The following is a 22,919-nucleotide window of genomic DNA, read 5'->3' as shown; positions in this document are numbered from 1 at the left end:
TAAATCATACCTTATCTCTTCTTAGTGTAGGAGTTCAGTATGGTGATTAGCTGATGGAATTTTTTTCTTCTTTTTTTTTTTTTTTTTTTTTTTGAGATGAAGTCTTGCTCTGTCCTCCAGGCTGGAGTGCAGTGGTGCGATCTCGGCTCACTGCAGCCTCCACTCCCAGGTTCATACCATTCTCCTGCCTCAGCCTCCCGAGTAGCTGGGACTACAGGCGGCTGCCACCTCGCCCGGCTAGTTTTTGTATTTTTAGTAGAGATGGGGTTTTACCATATTGGCCAGGCTGGTCTCGAACTCCTGACCTTGTGCTCCACCCGCCTCAGCCTCCCAAAGTGCTGGGATTACAGGCGTGAGCTACCGCGTTCGGCCGACATGGAACACATTCTAACTGCTTGTCATCAATGCTGGAAACATTTAAGTTGAAACATATTTCATTTTGATTTGGAGACAAACTAGATTCCTTCCCTCAGTAGTCCAGCTGATTCTACTCCTAAATCGTTCTTGTCTTTGTCACCTCTCCATCCTTGTTGCTTCATTCTTAGTTCAGGCTACCGTCTTTCTGACCTGGACAAGTGCCTATCCTGCTTGTCTCTGCTTCAAGTTTCATAGTCTTTTCTTTCCCAAATGTGAACCTAATCATGTTACTCCTCTGCTCAAAATCTTTCAGTGATTCCCTGTTTCTTGGATAAAATCTACTTACCCTTCAGCATTTAGCTCAAGCTGGGAGCCTTTCCAAGCACTGTCTTCCCAACTTTGAAGCCCCTTTCTCTATGTTGCCCACATTTTTTCCCCATCATATTGTATTGTAATTATGTGTTTTTGCATACCATTCTCTTCACTAGACTAATCTTTTCTAAGACTCTATAAATTATACTTTATCTTCTCTTAGTGTAGGAGTTCAGTATGGTGATTAGCTGATGGAAATTTTTTCTTTTACTTTTTTTTTTTTTTTGAGACAGAGTCTCACTTTGTTGCCCAGGATGGAGTGCAGTGGCGCAATCTCGGCTCACTGCAAGCTCCGCCTCCCGGGTTCACGCCATTCTCCTGCCTCAGCCTCCCGAGTAGCTGGGACTACAGGCGCCCGCCACCACGCCCGGCTAATTTTTTGTATTTTTAGTAGAGACGGGGTTTCACCGTGTTTGCCAGGATGGTCTCGATCTCCTGACCTCGTGATCCATCCGCCTCGGCCTCCCAAAGTGCTGGGATTACAGGCGTGAACCACCGCGCCCAGCCTCTTTTTTTTTTTTTTTTTGAGACGAAGTCTCCCTCTGTCCTCCAGGCTGGAGTGCAGTGGCGCGATCTTGGCTCACTGCAACCTCTGCTCCCACGTTCACGCCATTCTCCTGCCTCAGCCTCCCGAGTAGCTGGGATTACAGGCGTGAGCCACCGCGCCCGGTCCTGCTGATGGATTTTTTTAGTTTCTTTCTCTTTTCCAAAAAAAAAAAAAAAAAAAAAAAAACACAAATCTGCTTACAGAATAATTTTCATCTTAATGCATCATAAAAATGAAAACTGAGATGTTAGTCAAACTGGCTATTGAGTAAAAATCAAGAGATTTTCAATACATTTAGATTTTAAATGCTGGCTAGTTAAAAGGTGTACAGAGAACAATAGAGTCTTGGATGTACAGGAATCAAATGTAGGCCAGTCTGTATTTGTCTGAATTCATATAAACAAGGCTGATCGGATACCCGAAGAACTCTCTGGGGACTAGGGAAGGGCAAGAAGGCAGTGCTGCCCAGGTATCTGAAGGAATATGTTTAGTGTCTGGGGATGAGAAGTTTGGGGGTAAAGAATATGAAGGCTCAAGGGAAAATAAACTGAGGTTAAGGGATTTAGATGATAGGAAAGCCTGTTGAATGCTCTGATGTCAAGGGATTGATTAAATTTGTAAGAAACTTGCAAAACAACCCACGAGTTTCTCTGTGACAGCATTCTGCACCAGGCAGTTGGAGGCTTTCTGCAGAGGAATTGCAAAGCAACTCAGGAGTTTGAAGCAACACGTGAAGTCCTTTCCTTTCCAAATAGCTCAAGGAAGAAGAGAAATCTGAAGCCCTGGAAAACCTAGCCTCTTAGGAATCTCAGTAGCAAGATAGAAAACAAGATTAGATGCATTTTTTCCTTGAGAAATGCATACAGGATATTTCTTTCTCCTGAGGGTGAGGAAGGAGAAGGAGCTTCTTTAGGTCAAGACATTCAGGGAGAAGTGAGGAAGTTGAATAAAAAGAATTGATTCCACTAAGGTGCTGGACATGACTCCAACCCCAAATGAGAGGAAGGAGGCCAGGAGCTGACTGAATGAAAGGTGACCCAGTCTCCAAGAGAACGGGGGACAAATATATCCCAAAGGAAAACTCAGAGTTGCACAGATGCACATATGGAACCTGGGAAAGGGTGTCCCCTGGACCCAGTGCTTTCTCTGGATCACTGTGGACACTTTGTTTACAACTAGAGACCCAGGTAACAGCCAAAATATGTGGCTACAGGATAAAAGGGTAAGCTGTAGGCTGGGTGCGGTGGCTCACGCCTATAATCCCAGCACTTTGGGAGGCCAAGGTGGGCGGATCACGAGGTCAGGAGATCGAGACCATCCTGGCGAACACGGTGAAACCCCATCTCTACTGAAAATACAAAAAACTAGCCGGGCATGGTGGCGGGTGCCTGTAGTCCCAGCTACTCGGGAGGCTGAGGCAGGAGAATGGCGTGAACCCAGGAGGCAGAGCTTGCAGTGAGCTGAGATCGCACCACTGCACTTCAGCCTGAGCGACAGAGGGAGACTCTGTCTCAAAAAAAAAAAAAAAAAAAAAAAAAAAGGTCAAGCTGTAGGAATAACCTGTCAATACATATGTCTATGCAGCCAGATTTGTACAGTAACAGATGCACTTTATTTAGAACTATCCACTATGACGGCAGCTACTGGCCAGGGGCTGATAATAAGGGCAGCTATCGCTGCTGACTCTTTTTATATCTTACTTGGATCTTTTATATGGGGAATATAGTCATTTACTTATGAAATAATACAAAAGGAGAAAAACACACAAGCAAATCACAAAAGGTATCAAAACCAAGTTCTAACACTTCCCAGTCCCCTCCTAACTCCCTCCCCTCCCACTAATAGACTTGTTCTGGAGAAGGGAGAAGGGCTTTTTATTTAATTAAAATGTAAAATGCTTTCTCTCTCTCTCCCGGTTTTTTTTTCTTTTCTTTTCTTTTTTATTGCCAGGTGGCTAGGGATATTCTGCTGACTCAGCAGTGAGTAATCAGCTTTGACCTAAATAATAGAATAACTCGAAGTGGCAGCTGCAGTTGCATAAGTGTGATCCAAGTCTGCAGTTCCTTCCCTCTCCCTCTCCTCTCCCCCACCAGCTCCAGGACTTGGCAGGCCAGCCAGTTTCAGCAGGTTCTTTCCGCCTCTCCACCCCCACCACCTGGCTCGTCCCAACTTCATTTCTCATCAGTTCTTTTCCAAAACAGCCCCACCATGGAAGCAGACTTGACCTCATCTCCTCCCTCCCCCAGCAAACCCTCACCATGGGCTTTACCACACGGGCTCTCCCTGCTGGGCCCTGCGCCCTGTCCTCCAGTGCCCTCCATTATACACTCAATGACCTCTCCACAGAGGGTGGCCTTTCCTCAAAACCTCTCGCTTGACAGTCATCAGCATGTCACCACAGGACAGCAGGAAGCAGAGTTCCCCATGTGCATATGTTCACGCCACGCTCGAACTCTCTACTATGTCTCTCAAAACAGATACAAGCTGGGCTTATTGTAGGCAGCTGGCTTGCCTGGCACCTGCTAAGAGGATGAGGAGGGCTGGATGATGGTGGGGGTAGGTGGATAGGTGGAAGGGGTCCTGGAATAAAAAGTGCCAGCATTTAATGAAAGATGGCATCTACCAGCCGGGCTCAGTGGCCTCACTTTGAGAGGCCGAGGTGGGTAGATCACTTGAGGTCAGGAGTTCGAGACCAGCCTGACCAACGGGGGGAACCCCATCTCTACTAAAAATACAAAATTAGCTGGGCGTGGTGGCGCATGCTTGTAATCCCAGCTAATTGGGAGGCTGAGGCAGGAGAATCACTTGAACAGGGGAGGCAGAGCTTGCAGTGAGCCAAGATGGCACCACTACACTCCAGCCTACACTACACTACACTCCGTCTCAAAAACAAAAACAAAAACAAAACATCTACCGAGCCTTCCTGACAGCTTGGTTCTTGTTTTATTGAATACCTTATAAGAGGATTGGATGCTTATCTGGTATGGCCTGCCATAAAATAAAATTGAAAAAAAAAGAGGACTTGAGGGGCCTATGGAAGTGGATTAAAAAAAAAAAAGTATTCAACAAACCAGAAAACAGAACGTCTGTACACAGACTCAAAGCAACTGGGAGTGTCAGGCATAAGGAAAGGGAGAAAGGAAGTTTGTGTATAGCTAATGCATGTACGTGTGCACCCTGCTGGGCAGAGGGATGGCAGCTCCACATGGCCTTCACAGCTAGGAGGAAAGGGATGCTGCAGAGGGACAGGTGTGGAGCTGGTTTCCATTTCCCCTAAAGGAAATAAGGAGGAATACGCTTGGGAATAAGAAGGATTTAAGAATATTTTTCTGCTTATGAAGGTAGACAAATATTTGAACACGTATTTCAAGGACACTGAAAATTCCTATCTTTGGAGGACAAGATTGGCTACTGTTAAGTTGGAGATAATTTCCTTGCAGTTCTGCTGAGAAGGCAGAGGACGAACTTAGATAAGCTTTATTGAATCTTTGACTACAGGAATAGAGGAGGGGGGTCTTGTCATTTTTGTCATCAACCAGTTTCTAAATTTCTCCTTGGCTTGGTGTTCTCAGAGTGTAGGTGAGGGGTAGGCTGTGGAGAGGACTGTGTAACCTGTCATTCTGGAGCAGGGCTACGGGCAGGTGTTGTTCTTATCTCCTAGGAGGGTTTGGATCTTTCTGGTCTGAGGGGATGCCCAAAGGGCTACACTACTTTGGAGGGTCTTTGTGCAAGAGGTCAAACCCTTGGCAGATTTGGGGAATGCAAAGGAAGCCATGGGGTCTGGCTGCCCGGGAACTTCATCAACCTGTGGCCTGGCTCCTCTCCTAGGGAACAAACTGAACAGCCTCGGGGTTCTTGATTTCTAGTAGGAGGGTAAGGGTGGCCTCTTGTCTGAGACACTTTAGCAGCGTCAGCGAAAAAAGGAAACTGTCTGTGTGCAAAGAAACACCAAAACAGCAGTGGCCAGCACTTCTGTGGCCCTGCTTCCCACCCTCCCATTAGCCAATCTGATGACAGAAACGGCACTCTTCCTGCATTCCCACACCCTCACTCCTCCTCCTCCCCCTCTCAACTCTGGATTCAGCTAGGACGCAAGGATAAAGTGGCCCCAGCATCTTGCCCACCCTCAGTGACTGATATGACTGGGGTACTGGGTGTCTAACACTGTGCTGAGGGTGTCCCCTTCCTTCTCTCTTGCAGTCCTTGTGACCACGACCTCTTGAGGCAGCCAGGATTCACTCCCCACCTCACAGTAGGGTGGGCGGGTGATTCTGCTCAGCACTCACCACTGCAGTTAGAAAGTGGTGGACTGGAGATGCAGGTGCAGGCAGCCTGGTTTTGGAGCCTGTATTCCTCTGCCTCCAGATCTGTGAGCAGGCCCGACCAAACACAAGGAATACACCCCCCAAAAAATGTCTTGGCCCCATATCACAAATGGCCTGGGTGGTGGAGGTCTGTCCCAGGGTTGACCACCACTTCCAAAGAGGGCTCACTTGCCAAGGAGACCGCCTCTTGGGTCCCAGCTGCCCGCCCTGTAAGAGGCTACTGAGGTAGGTGAGTGATCTCTTCCTCCCCCATCCCATAGCAGGACAGAAGGAAAAGTGTCAGGACCTGGGAAAGCATATGGCCAGGATAATCACTATCCTCAGCTAAGTGTATGTGTGTTAGAAGGTGTGGGAAGTCAGGGACCGAGTGAACTCTAGAGGTGGAGCCCCTGAAACATATGTAACTATTTACTTTAGAAATTAGTTTTTGATTAAAGATGTAAGATACCCCAATCCATTGAGATGACTAATATCGGAGATAAAGTTTTGAGACTTCCTAGAAATACGGCTCTGCAGAACTTCTCTAGAAAGCCTCGCTAACCTGTTCCAGCCCACAGAGATCTTTTCCCCTTCTCTGAATTTTACTGTTACTGTTGTTTTTAATTTTTTTTCTTTTTTTTTAGAGATAGGATCTCACTATGTTGCCCAGGCTGGAGTGCAGTGGCTATTATTCATAGGTGTGATCAAGCTCACTATAACCCAGAACTCCCAGGGTCAAGCGGCCCTCCTACCTCAGCCTCCCAGGTAGCTGGAACTACAGGTGTGCACCACCATGCCTAGCTCCCGTCTCTGAATTTTTACTGCAATTGAATCCTAACCACAGTATCCGTCTATACGGCTTTTCTCCTAGTTAGAAAACTCATCAAGGGCAGGGACCATGGACAAACTCTTCTCTAAGAGAGTTAAAAAAGTGTGACTTGACAAGTTGAGGTAGAAGTAGATGTGGACTTACTGCCATGAAGCCAGAGTAATCTTCCTAGGCGCAGCTGGGAGTAGCCAGCATAGTGCAGTGCACTGGACAGACAAGAAATCAGGAGCCCTTGCACTCCACACGGCCTGCCTCCCTGGGCAAGTCACTTGTCTGGCTCTCTGTTTCCTTATCTGTTCTGGGAAAATGTTAATACTGGCCCAGCTTACCTCATGGACTTGTCATTAGGCCCAAATCAGATAATATAGGTGAAAGTGCTTTGACCTGGCCAGTGAAAATTACAGTGACTCCAAGGAGCTACTTAAGTTTCTTTCCCTTTCTTTCTTTCTTTCTTTCTTTCTTTCTTTCTTTCTTTCTTTCTTTCTTTCTTTCTTTCTTTCTTTCTTTCTTTCTTTCTTTCTTTTTCTTTCTCTCTGTCTTTCTTTTCTTTCTCTCTGTCTTTCTTTCTTTTTTTTTTCTCCCACCAGACAATTGTATGCAGAATCCATTCATACAAAACACACTTGGAGGAAACTGAAAGAAAAGTAATGGGGAAAAGAAAAGGAGGCAGGGTGAGATGGCTCAGGCCTGTAATCCCAGCACTTTGGGAGGCCAAGGTGGGCGGATCACTTGAGGCCAGGAGTTCAAAACCAGCCTGGCCAACACGGTGAAACCCCATCTCTACAAAAAATACAAAAATTAGCTGGGCATGATGGCTCACGCCTGTAATCCCAGCAACTTGGGAGTCTGAGGTGGGAGAATTGCTTGAACCTGGGAGACGGAGGTTGTAGTGAATGGAGATCACGCCACTGCACTCCAGCCTGGGAGACAGAGTGAGACCCTGCCTCAAAAAAAAAAAAAAAAAAAAAAAAAAAAGGAGAGAAGGAAGGAGAGTCAGAGAATGTAGACCACCAGGGAGGCTAAAAGAGGCCGTCCCTCAGACTGTGCACAGTGGCTCACACCTGTAACCACAACACTTTGGGAGGCCGAGGCAGGAGGATCACTTGAGCCCAGGAATTCAAGGCTGCAGTGAGCTGTGATCATGTGACTGCACTCCAGCCTGAGTGACAGAGGACTCTGTTCTAAAAATAATAATAATAAATATAATAAAAGAGGCTGTCTTGCTACCAAGACCCAGATGACACTTACATAAGCAGATGGCAGCCAGGAGCCGAAGGCCAGACTCTGGGGGGAAGCAGGTAGGGAAGAGCGGCTGCAGCACGTAGTTGGAGAAGGTGAGGGCAATGACAGCCTGGTTGGTGGGGTAGATCACCAGCACAGCAATCCACAGCCTCAGGAACCTGAAGGAGGAATGGGACATCCCCGCCGACAGGCATGGCAGGGATGCAGAGCCATCAGGGGAGAGCCCGGGCAAGTCATGCATCTCTTTTTTATTTTCAGGGATGCTGAAGAGCCCAGCCTCTGCCCCCACCCACAAATGAGACACCCAGCCTTCTGCAATGACGATAAAATGGTTTAATGATGAAGAACTAAATTTCCACAAGCACTAACACAAGTCTTGGCATTCTTTCTTTCTCTTCTCTCCTTTCATCATCTCTTCTCCATCACTGTGGCCACCAGCATCCAATGGTGGAAAAACAAAATTTGCAACCCCAGAATGTTGATAGACAGGACATACTAAGTGTGTGGTTACAGAAGCAACAAACAGGAGAGGTATCAAGTGGAGGTTTGTAGGGGAAGCGCCTTTCACACCCTTTGGCCCATTGGTGAGGGTTTACCAATGGCAGGGATGCAGAAATTGAGGATATTTAAGATTAGGGTCCAACTCTAGAGGAAGGCCATTATCCTTGGTAGTGTGAGAAGAGGGTACACTCTACCTTAAGTGGCCACTCTCACTTGTCAAGATAGAAGAGGTTTGTTTTTGTGATGTGCTTTCTCTGGGAATCTATGGTCAGTGTTGTTATACAGTTCCGTTTGCTCTCACTCATAGAATCCTTCCCACTAAGATCAACATAGAGGTCAAAACTACAAAACTGGTCCCTCCGTCATTCTCAGGAGCCTCAAGGGGACACAAGGTTACACTAGCAACCATGGCAGGAAAGCAGAAGAGACATTCCATTCTCTAGCACCCCCTGGCACACTGGAGACTGGAAACTCCTAGCGTTGGCTTTTTCTGATCTGACCTCCTTCTGAATGTCTTCCTCCTTTTCCCCTAGACCATTCAGGTCTCCACAGATCCTCTTACCCAGCCAGTCCTCCGAAGATGTCCTTGACATAGGAGTAGTCACCTCCAGATTTGGGGATGGTGACCCCAAGTTCAGCATAGCAGAGGGCTCCCACAACTGTGATGAAGCCTGTCACGATCCAGACGATGAGAGCAAGGCCCACAGAACCGGCATTCTCCAGCACGCCCTTTGGCGAGACAAAGATTCCAGAGCCGATGATGTTCCCTGCGTGGTACACCAAGGGTAAGAAGGGGAGACAGTAGAGACAGGATGGTTGGCAGGATTGGCATTTGGAGGGTGGTCTCATCTCTGATCTGATTCTGAAATGCCTTGGAGATACATAAATGATCTGCAGGCAGGTGTCTAGCAATAATTCTCCCTGAAGTAGGGTAAAGAGGAGCAGAGAACTGACACATATTGACTAGGAACTTGGTCAGGTACTTTCCACATCTCATTTAATCCTCAGGATGACACTATGGAATCAGATATCATTTCTCATATTTTACAGAGGAGGAAACTGAGTCTCAGAGATACCAAGTGAGTTGCTTAGGTCCACATTGCAGAAAGTGATGGTGAAGTATCGAATCTCAGGACCCTCCAGCTGAGAGACATGTGGTCCACCCAAAGTGATAAGGCCCTCAAGACTCTGAAAATGGCAGGGCTGGAAAAGTGGACTGTTTTCAGAGAACACTTGCCCACTGGAAGGCTTCAAAAATGAGCCAAAGGACAATCTTTTTTGGACAGATTGTGGTCACACCCCAAGATTGGGGGTTTTCAAGACTCGTGAGTGTGGAAAACACTCCTGGAGGCTGGCTTCTACCCTAGACATGACAGCCCCACCCTTGGTGAAGAACGTAAAATAACTCTATAAAAACAGTGCTAGTAGTTTAGAGGTGGTGTGTAGGAATGCAATCTGTACAAAGCCTCAGTACTATATTCTTTCAAAGGTCATTACCCACCAATCTTTCATGTGACCCTCAAAACAACCTTATGGAATTCAGGGAGAGGAGAGAGGCAGGTACTTCCCTCTCTATTTTACAAACTAAGAGATTAAGACATAGAGGGGTTAAGTGGCTTTCTCCAAATTCCACAGCTACTGATGGGTAAAATTGGATCTAGAAGTCAGTCTCCTGATACTTAATCCAGCGCTCTTTCCACTAATCCACTTCTGCTTGTGTGCAGGGGCTGGTTTTCTCCTGAGAGGTGAGGCCCACAGCCAGTACTGAATGGCTGGCTGCTGGGTTGTGTGTGTTACGCAGAGGAGGAACAGGAGTGTGGAGGCTGTTCCTGACATGCTTCTTCCCAACTGTTCCCCTGTCCACTTCTTGTGATAAAATAGGTCATCAAGGTCCATTGGGTGGGTGCTTTGAAAGTGCTGCTTCATGCTCTGCCCAGCTGCACCACTAAATGCCTGAGGAAAGGAGCAGAGACCAAATGGATCCAGGTGGAAAGGCAGAGCTAGAGTACCCTAAAGTCAGCTGGATTTGACTGTGTTCTAAGGACATCTCAAGCCTCCATGAGCTCTCTGTAGTGGTCTGGAACCAGTGAGATGGAGATTGTAAGGTCCTATGCTCAGCTTTCAAAAACTGACGCTCAGATCTCAACCATAACACAACCGCAATCTAGCCCTGAGACTGAAATATAGAATCAGGGGGCACAGGCTGAAGTTAGATACAGATGAAAAGGAAGCACATATTTGTCTCAAATATGTCTTCCTAATTTTGGTGCTAACGGTCTTTCGCAACAGAAAGGGGCTGCTTATAGAAATGAAACTAAGAAAAATAATTCCTCATCATCAAATTAGTGATATAACTATCAGGTGAAGAGAAGATAGAAAAAGGAGATTCTGAGTGCCGCCAAACCTTACAGACTTTTCCTCTTCTTGTAAGTTTGTGTAAAGTTCTATGATAGACCAACAGGACATCTTTCAGCCTCTCTCAGACAGTCCCCATATGGTCTGTTCAGAAGTACTGGGTTAGTAGAGACTAAAAGACCTGCTTGTAGTATTCCAGGATTTAGGACACGTTCCCCTTGTCAAATGATTCTTCGCCTGCCAAACTGCTGTTCCCTGAAAGACATCAAGTGCTGGGAAATGACAGATCTAGAGACAGGTTTGCTAATAGTGCTGAAAGACGATAGTAAATTCCTTGCCTAGCAGGAAATTATCAAAAGAGCGATCTATAGGTCATTTCAAAGCCTGCCAAGATGAAAGCAATAGAACTAGGGTTATAAAACCAGCTCAAGAGGTTAGAAAAACAATCAATAGCAGCAGAAAAACAAGGTTTGACTTTGGTCTTTAAGGTACTGAAAAGGGAGGAGTGTATAGCTAGGTGCTTCTTAGAGCCAAGAATGGCTGTTGCAAGAGGGAAAATGAGGATGGGTGTTATTTACTAGATCTGATCTTCTCAGGAATGAAGAGTGTCAATGTTCCACTAAGGGTTTGTAGAAAACAAACACTGCAGCAGGGATCAGTGAGTGCTTCTCTTCTGCTTTCACTCTAACATTTCGAGTGTGTGTGCTCTTTCCCTTGTTCTAGGCCACAGGAGCCACTGGAAGGTGGGATGTGCAACACTAATTGCCCACTTCTTGCCTTCACTTCTTCTTGGAGGCCCCAGCCTTTAAGAACTCTAGCAGAGAGCTGCCAGAGGGATTGCGAGGGTCACAGTAGATTGGCATTGGAATAAGAGTCCTCACTTCAAAAAATTGGGTTTCTCGCCCCAAAACCTTAATTTTGACCAAATTAAAATTACAAAGATAGGCCAGGCATTGGTGGTTCATGCCTGTAATCCCAGCACTTTGGGAGGCTGAGGCGGGAGGATCACTTGATCCCAGGAGTTCGAGACCAGCCTGGGCGATATAGGGAGATCCTATCTCTAAAAAAAAAAAAATTTTTTTTTTTTAAATTAGCCAGACTGGTGGCATGCACCTATAGTCCCAGCTACTAGGGAGGCTGAGGTGGGAGGACTGCCTGAGCCTGGGAGGGCGAGGCTGCAGTGAGCTGTGAGTACACCACTGCACTCTAGTGACAGAGCAAGACCCTGTCTCAAATAAATAAATAAATAAATAAATAAATAAATAAATAAATAAAATTACAAAGATAAAAGCTAAAAAATATTGAGCTACACTAGTGTAAATTAAGTGCTAGGGAATAGGAAAAAAATGAGTGTCTCTGATTCTAGGAAATCACTCCCTAGCAAACTAGAAAAGTCAAGAACACTTCCTTCACCTTAGCAGCCTCTGGGACTTCTGCAGGAGAAAGAATGTCACTCACAGCAGAAACATGTTCTAGAATGGAAAGAAAATTGACGTTACATTTACTCAACAGTAGGGTCTACTACTTCTATCCAATCTTTAGTGTGATCATCTCTCTGATATTCATCTCCAATAGACTGTAAGCACCATGAAAGCAAGAACTATGCTGCTTTCCCTTATCTGTGAAGTGTCCCCAGTAGACGCTCTGTAATGTTTAATTAATAAATGATATCTGACACCGTTTGTGCATCTCTACAGAGCAATTTAGTATACCTATTTCTTTGGAACATCCAAATCCTGTGAGAATGTTAAGCATATATTGCAGGCAAATGAGTAAAGCAACCCACTTATTTCACTGCTAAGGAAAGTAGACGGACTATTATTACCATCTCCTATTTATTTATTTATTTACTTTGAGATGAAGTCTCGCTCTGTCACCTAGGCTGGAGTGCAGTGGCACTTTCTCGGCTCACTGCAACCTCTGCCTCCCAGGTTCAAGTGATTCTCATGCCTCAACCTCCCGAGTAGCTGGGATTACAGGCATGTGCCACCACACCTGACTAATTTTTGTATTTTTAGTAGAGATGGGGTTTCACCATGTTGGCCAGGCTGGTTTATAACTCCTGACCTCAAGTGATCCACCCTCCTTGACTTCCCAAAGTGCTGGGATTACAGGCGTGAGTCACTGCGCCTGGCCTACCATCTCCAATTTATAGGGGAAGAAAGTAGGACAACTATTATTCCTTTTTCAAGTGGGGAAAATGAGGGCGGTATTATTATCCCTATTTTATGGATGAAGAAACTGAGACCTAGAAAGGCAGTTATTTGCCTATATCATAGGGTAAGTTCGTTGTAGCTGGACTGGAACCTAAATCTTCTGTCACAGCCTCCAGCTTTTCCCTGAAAATAAAAGGTCTTCCTAATACACGAGGGTCAGTCTTCCATGCTCTACTTTATAGGCAATGGGCATGGTTCACAGGAGCAACTTATTAAAGAGTTGGAACACAGATCTGATTCATTCCTTCTATTGCAGTACCACTTTCAATGGGCATTTATAAAACATTGATATCCATTACCTTACTTGGTCTCCTAACTACTTGCTTAGGTGCACAGGGCAGGTTGTATCATTCCTATTTTACCATCGCAAAAACTGAGGCTCAGAGAGGTGAAGGGACTTTATCAAAGTCATGCACTGTATAAGTAGCAAGACCTGGATGAGAAGCTAAGTCCTTAGACTCGTGGTCGAGGCTTTCCTCCATGATTCCATGTTGCCTACCCTCTGGAAACTGCAAAACAGACACTTTAACAGTTGGGCTTTTCAACTTGGACACTGTCTTAAGTGAGACTTTTCCAGAGTGGCTTTGAAAAAGACGAACTGGGAAAAGGCTTTTCTACTTTGACTATGAACCTTTCTTTCTTTCTCTTTTCTTTCCTTTTTTCTCCTTCCTTCCTTCCCTCCCTCCCTCCCTCCCTCCCTCCCTCCCTCCCTCCCTCCCTCCCTCCCTCCCTCCCTTCCTTCCTTCCTTCCTTCCTTCCTTCCTTCCTTCCTTCCTTCCTTCCTTCCTTCCTTCTCTTTCTCTCTCTGTCTCTCTCTCTTTCATTCTTTTTTTTGAGACAGAGTCTCACTCTGTCACCCAGGCTGAAGTGCAGTGGCACGATCTCAGCTCACTGCAACCTCCGCCTCATGGGTTCAAGTGATTCTCCTGCCTCAGCCTCCCGAGTAGCTGGAATTACAGGCGTGCACCACTATGCCAGGCTAATTTTTGTATTATTAGTAGAGATGGGGTTTCACCATATTGGACAGGCTGGTCTCGAACTCCTGACCTCAGGTGACCCGCCTGCCTTGGCCTCCCAAAGTGCTGGGATTATGTGCTTGGCTGTAGGTCTCACCACTCTTTCACCCAAGCTGGAGTGTAGTGGTGTGATCATACTCACTGTAGCCTCAAACCCCTGGGATCAAGTGATCCTCCTGTTTCAACCTCCCGAGTAGCTAGGACTATAGGTGTGTGCCACTACACCCAGCTAATTTTTTTTTTAGGCGGAGAAGGGGGTCTCACTATGTTGCCCAGGCTGGTCTCGAACTCTCGGCCTCAAGTGATCCTCCTGCCTTGGCTTCCTAAAGTGCTGAGATTATAGGCATGAGCCATCCCGCCCGGCCAACAAACGTTTCTTGATGAGATACAGGAAGAAGGTTGATCACTGTGGGTTTTTTCCTCCAATGTTTTAGCTTAGACTCTTTGTCTGTAAAGCCACTTAGAATGAGATGCACATCTATCTGGTATTGCTGAGGTACTCAAGGTTAGAGTTTTAGTCCTGCTTCTATCCCCCGCAACTAATAAAGTAATCATCTTATCACACAGATCTTCTTTAGTGAAGAATGAATTCTAGGATGCCTGGACAATGAAACCCAGTTTGGCTTGTTCTGTCAAAGAAAAACCAAGCAAACCATTTCATTAAAAAGGAGCCACGTTGTCTCAATGGGCAAGTCTTCACTAGAAAAATTGCCGGAATTGAGAAAACCCACATTTGCCGTGAATAATCACTAACTCCCCCATCTGTAGACCAATATCCGTGTGACTCCCATTAAAGCATTACTCACATCTAGGCTTGTCCACACTAGAATGTTACAGCCATCAGAGAATTTCCTAAGGCATGAGATTACAGACTTCTGACGCCCAACAGACCCTCAGATCCAAAAGGCTTTGGCCTTCCTTACTCATGCTAGCCTTGAAATCTAGCCACAGCCTTCTCCTGGGGCTTGGAGGTTTTGGCCATTTCCATGATGTCCAGAGAAAGCTAGGTGATCCTGCTTTGTGTTTCTTTCACAAAGTGGCTGAGAGGATCTCAGAGCTTTTCAGGACTAAGGGAACAGCGTGAAAGCAGGTCTGGCATGTGGGGCCCAGGCTTTGATCTTCACGCCAGGCCTGGAAGCTCACCATGCTTCTCACCCTGTTTACACTTTCCCATCAGGACTGTACAAACAGCTCCTCAGGGGTGGTAGCAGGTCAAGACTCTGACACATGCCCTGAGGAGTCAACATCTTCTGCAGATAGAGATGTGGAAGGCACTGCAGAACTCTGCTGTTCTGGATTCCTTATTGAAAACATGGAAAGGGCACTAGACTTAGAGCTGGAGGAGAAACTTTGTTCTTGCTTTGCTATGTGACCTGAATTTTTGTGAAAATCACTCTCTTCATCTGCAGAATAGGAGTAATTGTTCCTGCCCTGCCTACCTCAACAGGGTTGTTGTGGGGAATCAAGGGAGAGCCTATATGTGAGGCACTTTACAATTTGTGAAATGCTAACAAATGTAAGGAATGGCTAGGATTTGTAGCAGTAGGGACAGAGACCAGTCCTAGAAGAATTCAATGGACTTGCTTTGGAGGCTTGGCTCCAAAACAGTACGGTACAGCCAAGACTGTAAAACATTCTCTGAGTCATTTGTCTGCTGGTCTAGGTGTAATTTTTAGATGCCGCAGGTGGGCAGACAGCAGGTAATCACATCTCAAAAGGTATTTATTGAGCGCCCACTCTGTACATGCTTGTTTTGGAAGGTAATGGGGAAGCACTTGTTCACACACGGACTTTTAATGAAACGAATGGAGCCAACTACCAGTTACTGAAAGACAGGCATCGTAGCCTGGGGGTGGTGGGGGGCTGAGTGTTGAGCCCTCAAATAAGCCCATGAAGGACCCACATCTTGCCTCCAGCATTCCCAGCCCAACTGGGGAGCCAGGCATCTACAGTGAGAGGCTTTGTCTTCCTCAGTGGTTTTCAACTGAGAACAACTTTGTCTACCACCTCAAGAAGACAGCTGGCCGTATCTGGAGACACTTTTGGTTGTCACAATGAGGGTGGGAGAGCTACCAGCACCTGGTGTGTAGAGGCGGGTAATGCTGCTAAACATCCTACAATAGACAGGACAGCCTCCCACAACAAAGTATCTGGGCTTCATTGAAGTTTGAAGGTAGAACAAGGCTTCTTAACCTCAGCACTGTTACCTTTTGGTTGAGCTCCAATCCCTTTCAAATTTGAGCCTGGATGATTTTTTTTTTTTTTAAGCTAAGCACACAAAAATGTATTATTCATGGGAATAACTCATTTTTAAACAGAACAAAATTTTCATTGTGGTAAAAACACATAACAAAATTTACCATCTTAACCATTTTTAAGTCTATAGTTTAGCAGTGTTAAGTACATTCACATTGTTGTGAGGCAATCTTGAATGATGATTTGTTTTTGACTGACTGCTATTATTCAATACTCACCATGTACTAGGTTATAGGATGTGAAAGTGAGACACAGTGCCTGGTTTCAAGGAACTGTATGGAAAGGGAAGACACATATGTACAGACACAGAGCTGACACCACCACGCAGAGCAGAAGCTGCATGAGGGCTATTGCAATATATGACAAGATTTTAATGCGTGGAAAAAAAAAATCACTGGCATAGGCTGTTCAGAAAAGTCTTCCTGGAAGAGGGAAGTGTCAGACTGATGCTGATGAGTGTCAGACTCAGCTCAGCAAAGAGAAAAAGAAAAGCAACCAGCTGGTTGCTAAGCAGATCAGACTTGGGCTGAAACGGTCAGTCTTCTCACTGGATCCGTCCAATTCAAATTTCAGAACCAAAATTATTGAGTGTGTGAGTTGGAGGTGGGAACCACTAATCATCAATGGTTCCCCCCATTCTACAGCATACTGATGCACTATGGCATTTTCCAATAAATATTAATTTATTTCTCTCTTTGGGTTAAAGGAATGCAAGGGCTTTGTTTTATTTTTTTAATTTTTACTTTTTTTTTTTTTTGAGACAAGGTCTCACTCTGTCACCCAGGCTGGAGTGCAGTAGCACTATCACAGCTCACTGCAACCTCTGCCTCTGGAGCTCAAGCAATCCTCCCACCTCAGCCTCCCTAGTGCTGGGACCACAGGCATGTGCCACCCCACCTGGTTAATTTTTAAATATTTTGTAGAGGCAGGATCCCACTGTGTTGCCCAGGCTGGTCTTGAACTCCTGGATCCGAGTGATCCTCCCATCTCAGCCTCCCAAAGTGCTGGAATTACAGGTATGTGCCACCCCACTCAGCCAGCTTTGTTCAAATACTCCACAACAAATTTCCATTGCACAGCTAAGTAAACTGATAATTAGCTTGCTCAAGATTACGAAGATTGTAAATGGGGAAGCAGTTTGCAAACTTAAGACTATCTCTAAAGCCCATCTTTTTCTAATCAGTGGTTCTTCCCATTCTATGGCATGCTGATGCAAATCATGGAAAAATTCACATTAAACTTTCTGCTTTCAGTATCAGGGTCCAAATATCACCTTAGGTCAACCTGACCTGTCTTTATCAGCTGCTTACTAAACACTCTCTGCAGAACTGTACTCTTAAAAAGCAGCTGAAGTATTTGTGCATTTCCTAAATGTACAAACAAGCACCTTTAAAACAGAGAGACAGATGAGAAAAGTAATAATTCTGCAGCAGTGGTGCTCTGTCTGAGTAATCTGCTTTTGCAATGTGCAGTTGAGTGTGAGGTTGCCTGGTCCATCTTCAGACATTGTGAAACCTTCTCCCCAGAAGTAACGTCACTGCTGATGCTGAGGATATTTAAAGCAGGGAGCAAACCAATGAGAAGACATGTGACTGTGACAAAGATGAGGGATGAGATGTGATCAATAAAGGTTTTCAGCTCAAACTTCACTCATTCTATAAATAAAACAGCTTAAAATAGACTTGAGGGATTATTTTGCCTCCTAGAAATAAAATTCACCAGTGCTCAGGACAAGGCCTAGAATATAGTGTGCTCGGTGAGTGTTTGTTAAAATATGGAATAATTCTGAATCCCATGTCCAGTTGCTCCCACTCCTGCCGCAGAGAGTAGCCTGCAGTTTGCCATTTCCAGATATCCAGGGAGAAGGGATCTGGGGGCCTGCTCTGTAGACATGTTCTGGGAGGGGAAGAAGGCATGGTCCTCCATGCTCTGTGTGCTCAGCAGGGGGTTAAACATTGGAAAGGAACAGTTTCTAGCCCCCTGGGTTCCTGAATGGCTCTCGTTTTCTGTAGTTTGTGATATACTCCTGGGATCATTTGCGTGTGCCTGCTTTTCTAGATCCATCTCCCTCTCCTACAATATCAACAAAATGACAACAGAAATTCCTGAGGCATTTCTTTGAAGGCAGCTGTGCTGCTGGATTACTCATCAGAAAGACAGAAGACCTCGGTAGCCTGGCAACTTGAGAAGCCCTAGCCAAGATACCCTACACCTCTACCCCACTTCAATAAGCTGATTTAACTCAGAAAAGTGTATATATGGTGCTGGCCTCCCTGAGAAGGTTATTTGATTTGGGTACAGTGGTGTTTTTTGTTTGTTTGTTTGTTGTTGTTTTGAGACAGAATCCTGGAGTGAGCAGTAGTGCAACTTGGCTCACTGCAACCTCCACCTCCTGGTTTAAGCAATTCTCGTGCCTCAGCCTTCCAAGGAGCTGGGACTACAGGCACTTGCCACCACACCTGGCTAATTTTTGTACTTTTAGTAGAGAGGGGGTTTCACCATGTTGGCCAGGCTTGTCCCGAGCTCCTGACCTCATGTGATCCACCCACCTCGGCCTCCCAAAGTGCTGGGATTACAGGTATGAGCCACCACACCTGGCAGGTACGGGGTGTTTTTAACTATGGTTGTTTAAAATGGCTGTCTGGTGTGTCTCTTGGACATAGTGTTTTACCTGCCAGATTCCTACTTTCTTTCCCTGACTCTAAGCATCTCCTGCTAGTAAGTCATTCTGTGTAACTCTGCTCTTTGAGGGAATGTATTATCGCCCTGACAACAGCAGATTCAACCAAATTACTCCTTGAGCTCTCTGGTTCCTGGAGGCAGGAAGCATCCAACCAAGGATCCCTGGTCCCAGACACCTTGCACTCCAGACTGAGGAGCATTTTAGTTAGGCCCAGGTGCTTCAGAGTTTAGTGACCTGGGTGGGAATCTAGGTTCTACCATCACCCAGTTACTTAACTGTTTGAACCTTTCACTTCTATAACAGTAGTTATTGTGTGGGATTAGATGAGAATACTTATAAAGTACTAATCGGGCACTATAAATCTGGTGCATAGTAAGTGCTCAGTGAATGGTAGCTACTTAATTATTATTACATTGCTGGGTATATAGCCTTTCCCTACTCACCAAGATGTGTTTGTTTTGAAATACCTCCTAGTGGCTTCTGTCCCAGAATTTTATTTGAGAACAATGAGAGTTTTAATCACATTTTCATCCTGAATGAACCAAATCCTAATCCCTCCATGTTTTGTGTGTGTATTTTTTTTTTTTTTTATTATTGAAATACAAACTCAAGAAGCAGTTTTCACACTCCCTCCTTCTGGTCAACATCCAGTAGATATTTTTGGGATTAGAAGCTAATACATCATATTTGAGACTAAAATGCAAAATCTTCTAAAATGGTATAGACTACATGGGTGTGAGATCTTTCATACTTGAAATTTTTCCAAGTCAGCCCAGAGCCATTTCGGTACAGGTTATACCCATAGCCACACTTCTCTGTTGACAGAAACCCTTAAAGTTTTTTTGTCCCAATTTTTTCAGTATCAGACACCATAGTCTTTCTGGACTCCAATCTCAGGGTTGTCTTCTTCCATGGCCAACTGCCCCACCATGCAATACACATCAGCCTCCTCCTGTCTTGGTTACCAATTAGAAATGGGAAATGGTTAAGTGTTTTGGCTATGGAGTCATCACAGTTATCAGTGGTGTGACCCTAGGAAAATTAGCTACCAGCTCTGTGACTCAATTTCCCCATTTTTAACGTACAGGTAATTATAATAAGTACTTTCTTAGGATTGTTGTGAAGACTGAATAAAATAATATATGTAAAGAGCTTATAACTCAGGAATTGGCATTTAGGCCGGGTGCGGTGGCTCACCCCTATAATCCTAGCACTTTGGGAGACCGAGGCAGGTGGATCACTTGAGGTCAGGGGTTCGAGACTAGCCTGGCCAACATGGTGAAATCCTGTCTTCACTAAAAATACAAAAATTAGCTGAGCATGGTAGCTCACGCCTGTAATCCCAGCTACTTGGGAGGCTGAGGCAGAAGAATCACTTGAACCTGGGAGGGAGAAGTTACAGTGACCTGAGATTGCACCACCGCACTCCAGCCTGGGTGACAGAGCGAGACTCTGTCTCAAAAAAAAAAAAAAAAAAAAAGAATTGGCATTTAGTAAGAGCTCAATAAATACTATTTTAAAAAGTCATGTTAGTTGGGAGATAGTGGTCTAGTAGCTAGATCTGCATCCAGTATTGTTCCGTAGCAAATATACCAAGATCCCCCATAAACATAAATTGTGCTGAAAATAAAATGGTCTGACATTATATACTTTTGGATTTATTATTACAGCTCTCCAAACAGCTTTTTCACCTTTGTTAAGTTTAGCTTAAAGCTGCCTCCATACATATTTTAAATTCCACTTAAAGTTTTCTCTATATGTAGTGAAACATAACCTAACTGGATGTGTAAATAGACTGTAACCTACTTTTGTACCATTAACTGAGTTTCAGCCAATCAAAGGCAGCCAACTATCCAACCCATGTTCAAATAAGGCAAACGTAGAGCTGTAACCAATCCAGCTGTTTCTGTACCTTACTTCCATTTCCTGTATGTCACTTGCCTTTTTCTGCCCATGAATCTTCTTCGACCATGAGGCTGCCCCAGAAACTCTGAACAAGTTCTAGTTCAAGAGGCTGCCTGATTCACGAATTGTTCTTTGCTCAATTAAACACTGCTAAATTTAATTTGTTTAAGGTTTTCCTTTTAATGCCTTCAAGACATAGATTCTGGTTACATACCTAGATATGTGACTGGTATAAAGTACCTAAACGGCCAAGAACTCTGTGGGCACCTCTAACATGGCTGGGAAGAACACTGGTCCATAAAGGAAAGGTGTGCGTGTGCAGGAATGAATGTAAGCATGGTCTGTGCTGGCCAGATGCCCCTCAGGCTCACCCAAATCTTCCTGCAACTGCACTGGGAATATTACTTTCTTCTACACCCAGCTGACAGCCCAGCTCCCCCATATAATGGGAACCTTCCTCACTGGGAACACAAAATTAGTTGCTATACAATGAACATTCATTTATAAAAATGAATAAGGATCTCTGTCCAGATTCTAAAAGAAAATGCTCCTTTAGGAGATAAAAAGAGAAATAGTGAAGAATAATGCTTACGAGCTTGATTCAGGATTCAGACAAGCTCTGGGTTTGAATCCTAGCTCCAATATTTTTTAGTTGTGTGATCTTCAGCAAAGTTGCTTACCCCTTTGAGTCTCTATTTCCTATCTGGAGGAAGAGATAATAAAGTGTCTACCGAATGAGTTATTGTGAATGACAAATAAGTTCAGGTATGTTAGATAATTGGATGAGTACCTGGCATATACTAAGTGTTTAATAAACACAGCATTAACAGTACCTTTGGTATCATTAATAAATGAACTTTGCTGTCTTCCACACCCTCTTTCGGCTTTGCGGTGAACTCCACATGCATGGTAAAATCTAAATTAATATGCTGCCAACAGGTTTCCTTAGCAAAGTACATGGAGAGCAAAAGCCTGGTTAGGTTAGGGCAAGGGTGATGTTAAAAGATTAAAATAGGCCGGGCGCGGTGGTTCACGCCTGTAATCCCAGCACTTTGGGAGACCGAGGTGGGCGGATCAAGAGGTCAGAAGATCAAAATCATCCTGGCTAACACAGTGAAACCCCAAAACCCTGTCTCTACTAAAAAAAAAAAAAAAAAAAAAAAAAAAAAAAAAAAAAAAAATTAGCCAGGCATGGTGGTGCATGCCTGTAGTCCCAGCTACTCGGGAGGCTGAGGCGGGAAATCGCTTGAACCTGGGAGGTAGAGGTTGAAGCTACCGTACTCCAGCCTGGGTGACAGACACTCCGTCTCGGAAAAAAAGATTAAAATGGGCCAACCTAATTGTCCAGGTTGATCAAACTACTCCTAGCTTAAAGATTTTCAAGCCAGGTTCCCAGCAGCCCTGCAGATAAATGTTTCCTATTCATATTTTTGTCCTGGAGTCCGCTAAATTCAACAATCATTTGAGTAAGTATTCCTTAGCAGGCACTCTGTTAAACACTAAAGATTCAGAAATATATAAGACAGTTGGTTTTTTTTTTTAAGAGGCAAGGTTTTGTTGGGCATGGTGGCTCACACCTGTAACCCCAACACTTTGGGAGGCCGAGGCGGGAGGATTGCTTGAGCCCAGGAGTTTGAGATAGCCTGGGCAACATGTTGAGATGTCTCTAGAAAAAATTTAAAATAATTTTAAAAATTATTAAACTACTTGGGAGGCTGAGGTGGGAGAATTGCTTTCAAGACTGCAGTGAACTATGGTTGCACCACTGTACTCCAGCCTGGTTAACAGAGTGAGATCTTGTCTCCAAAAAAAAAAAAAAAAAAAAGGGAAATGAGGTCTTGCTCTGTTGCTCAGGCTGGCCTGAAACTCCAGGGCTAAAATGATCAAGTAGATGGGACTACATGTATCTACCACCACACCTGGCTCAATTTTTCTCATAGTTCAATTTTTTTTTAAGGACACCATCTTTGATCTAGGAAATAATAGTTTAGTCATTGTGCTTTTACCTACGAAAACTCCCAGAATCCCCTACTTCATCTTCTCCTCAAATCCTTCAAGATGCTTCTTAATCTAGTTCTTAATAAGAACCTCTCTCTCCTTGCTTCCCACCATTCACCTAACTTTGCCCTCCTTCAGCTCTTACACAACTAAACCATGTCATTAATTTTCAATGTTCTCTGTTTAGTACATACGCATCTCATCTTCCCAATCAGGTTATAAGGAACTCTCTGGCATGAGTCTTTTATTAATTCATAGTATATTTCCATAACACCTACCATTCTGTTATCCCTGCTTTCAATCATCCATTGAATGAAATTTTATAAAACATGTACTTT

General features: G+C 44.7%; 1 protein-coding gene across 1 annotated transcript in view; it reads right to left on the bottom strand.

The window, feature by feature from the left end:
• Positions 1–22,919, bottom strand: part of SLC7A8 (solute carrier family 7 member 8) — a 62,571-nt gene that overhangs the window by 35,061 nt on the left and 4,591 nt on the right. The window contains exons 2-3 of the mRNA XM_010378396.2: positions 8,715–8,919; positions 7,658–7,809 (exon numbers count right to left, since the gene is read on the bottom strand). Of these exons, the coding sequence (XP_010376698.1) occupies positions 7,658–7,809; positions 8,715–8,919 (357 nt within the window). The remainder of the gene's footprint in view (positions 1–7,657; positions 7,810–8,714; positions 8,920–22,919) is intronic.

The sequence above is a fragment of the Rhinopithecus roxellana genome, chromosome 5 (genome assembly GCF_007565055.1).
Source record: "Rhinopithecus roxellana isolate Shanxi Qingling chromosome 5, ASM756505v1, whole genome shotgun sequence".
Taxonomy (NCBI): domain Eukaryota; kingdom Metazoa; phylum Chordata; class Mammalia; order Primates; family Cercopithecidae; genus Rhinopithecus; species Rhinopithecus roxellana.
This window is presented reverse-complemented; position numbering and strand designations above follow the sequence as displayed.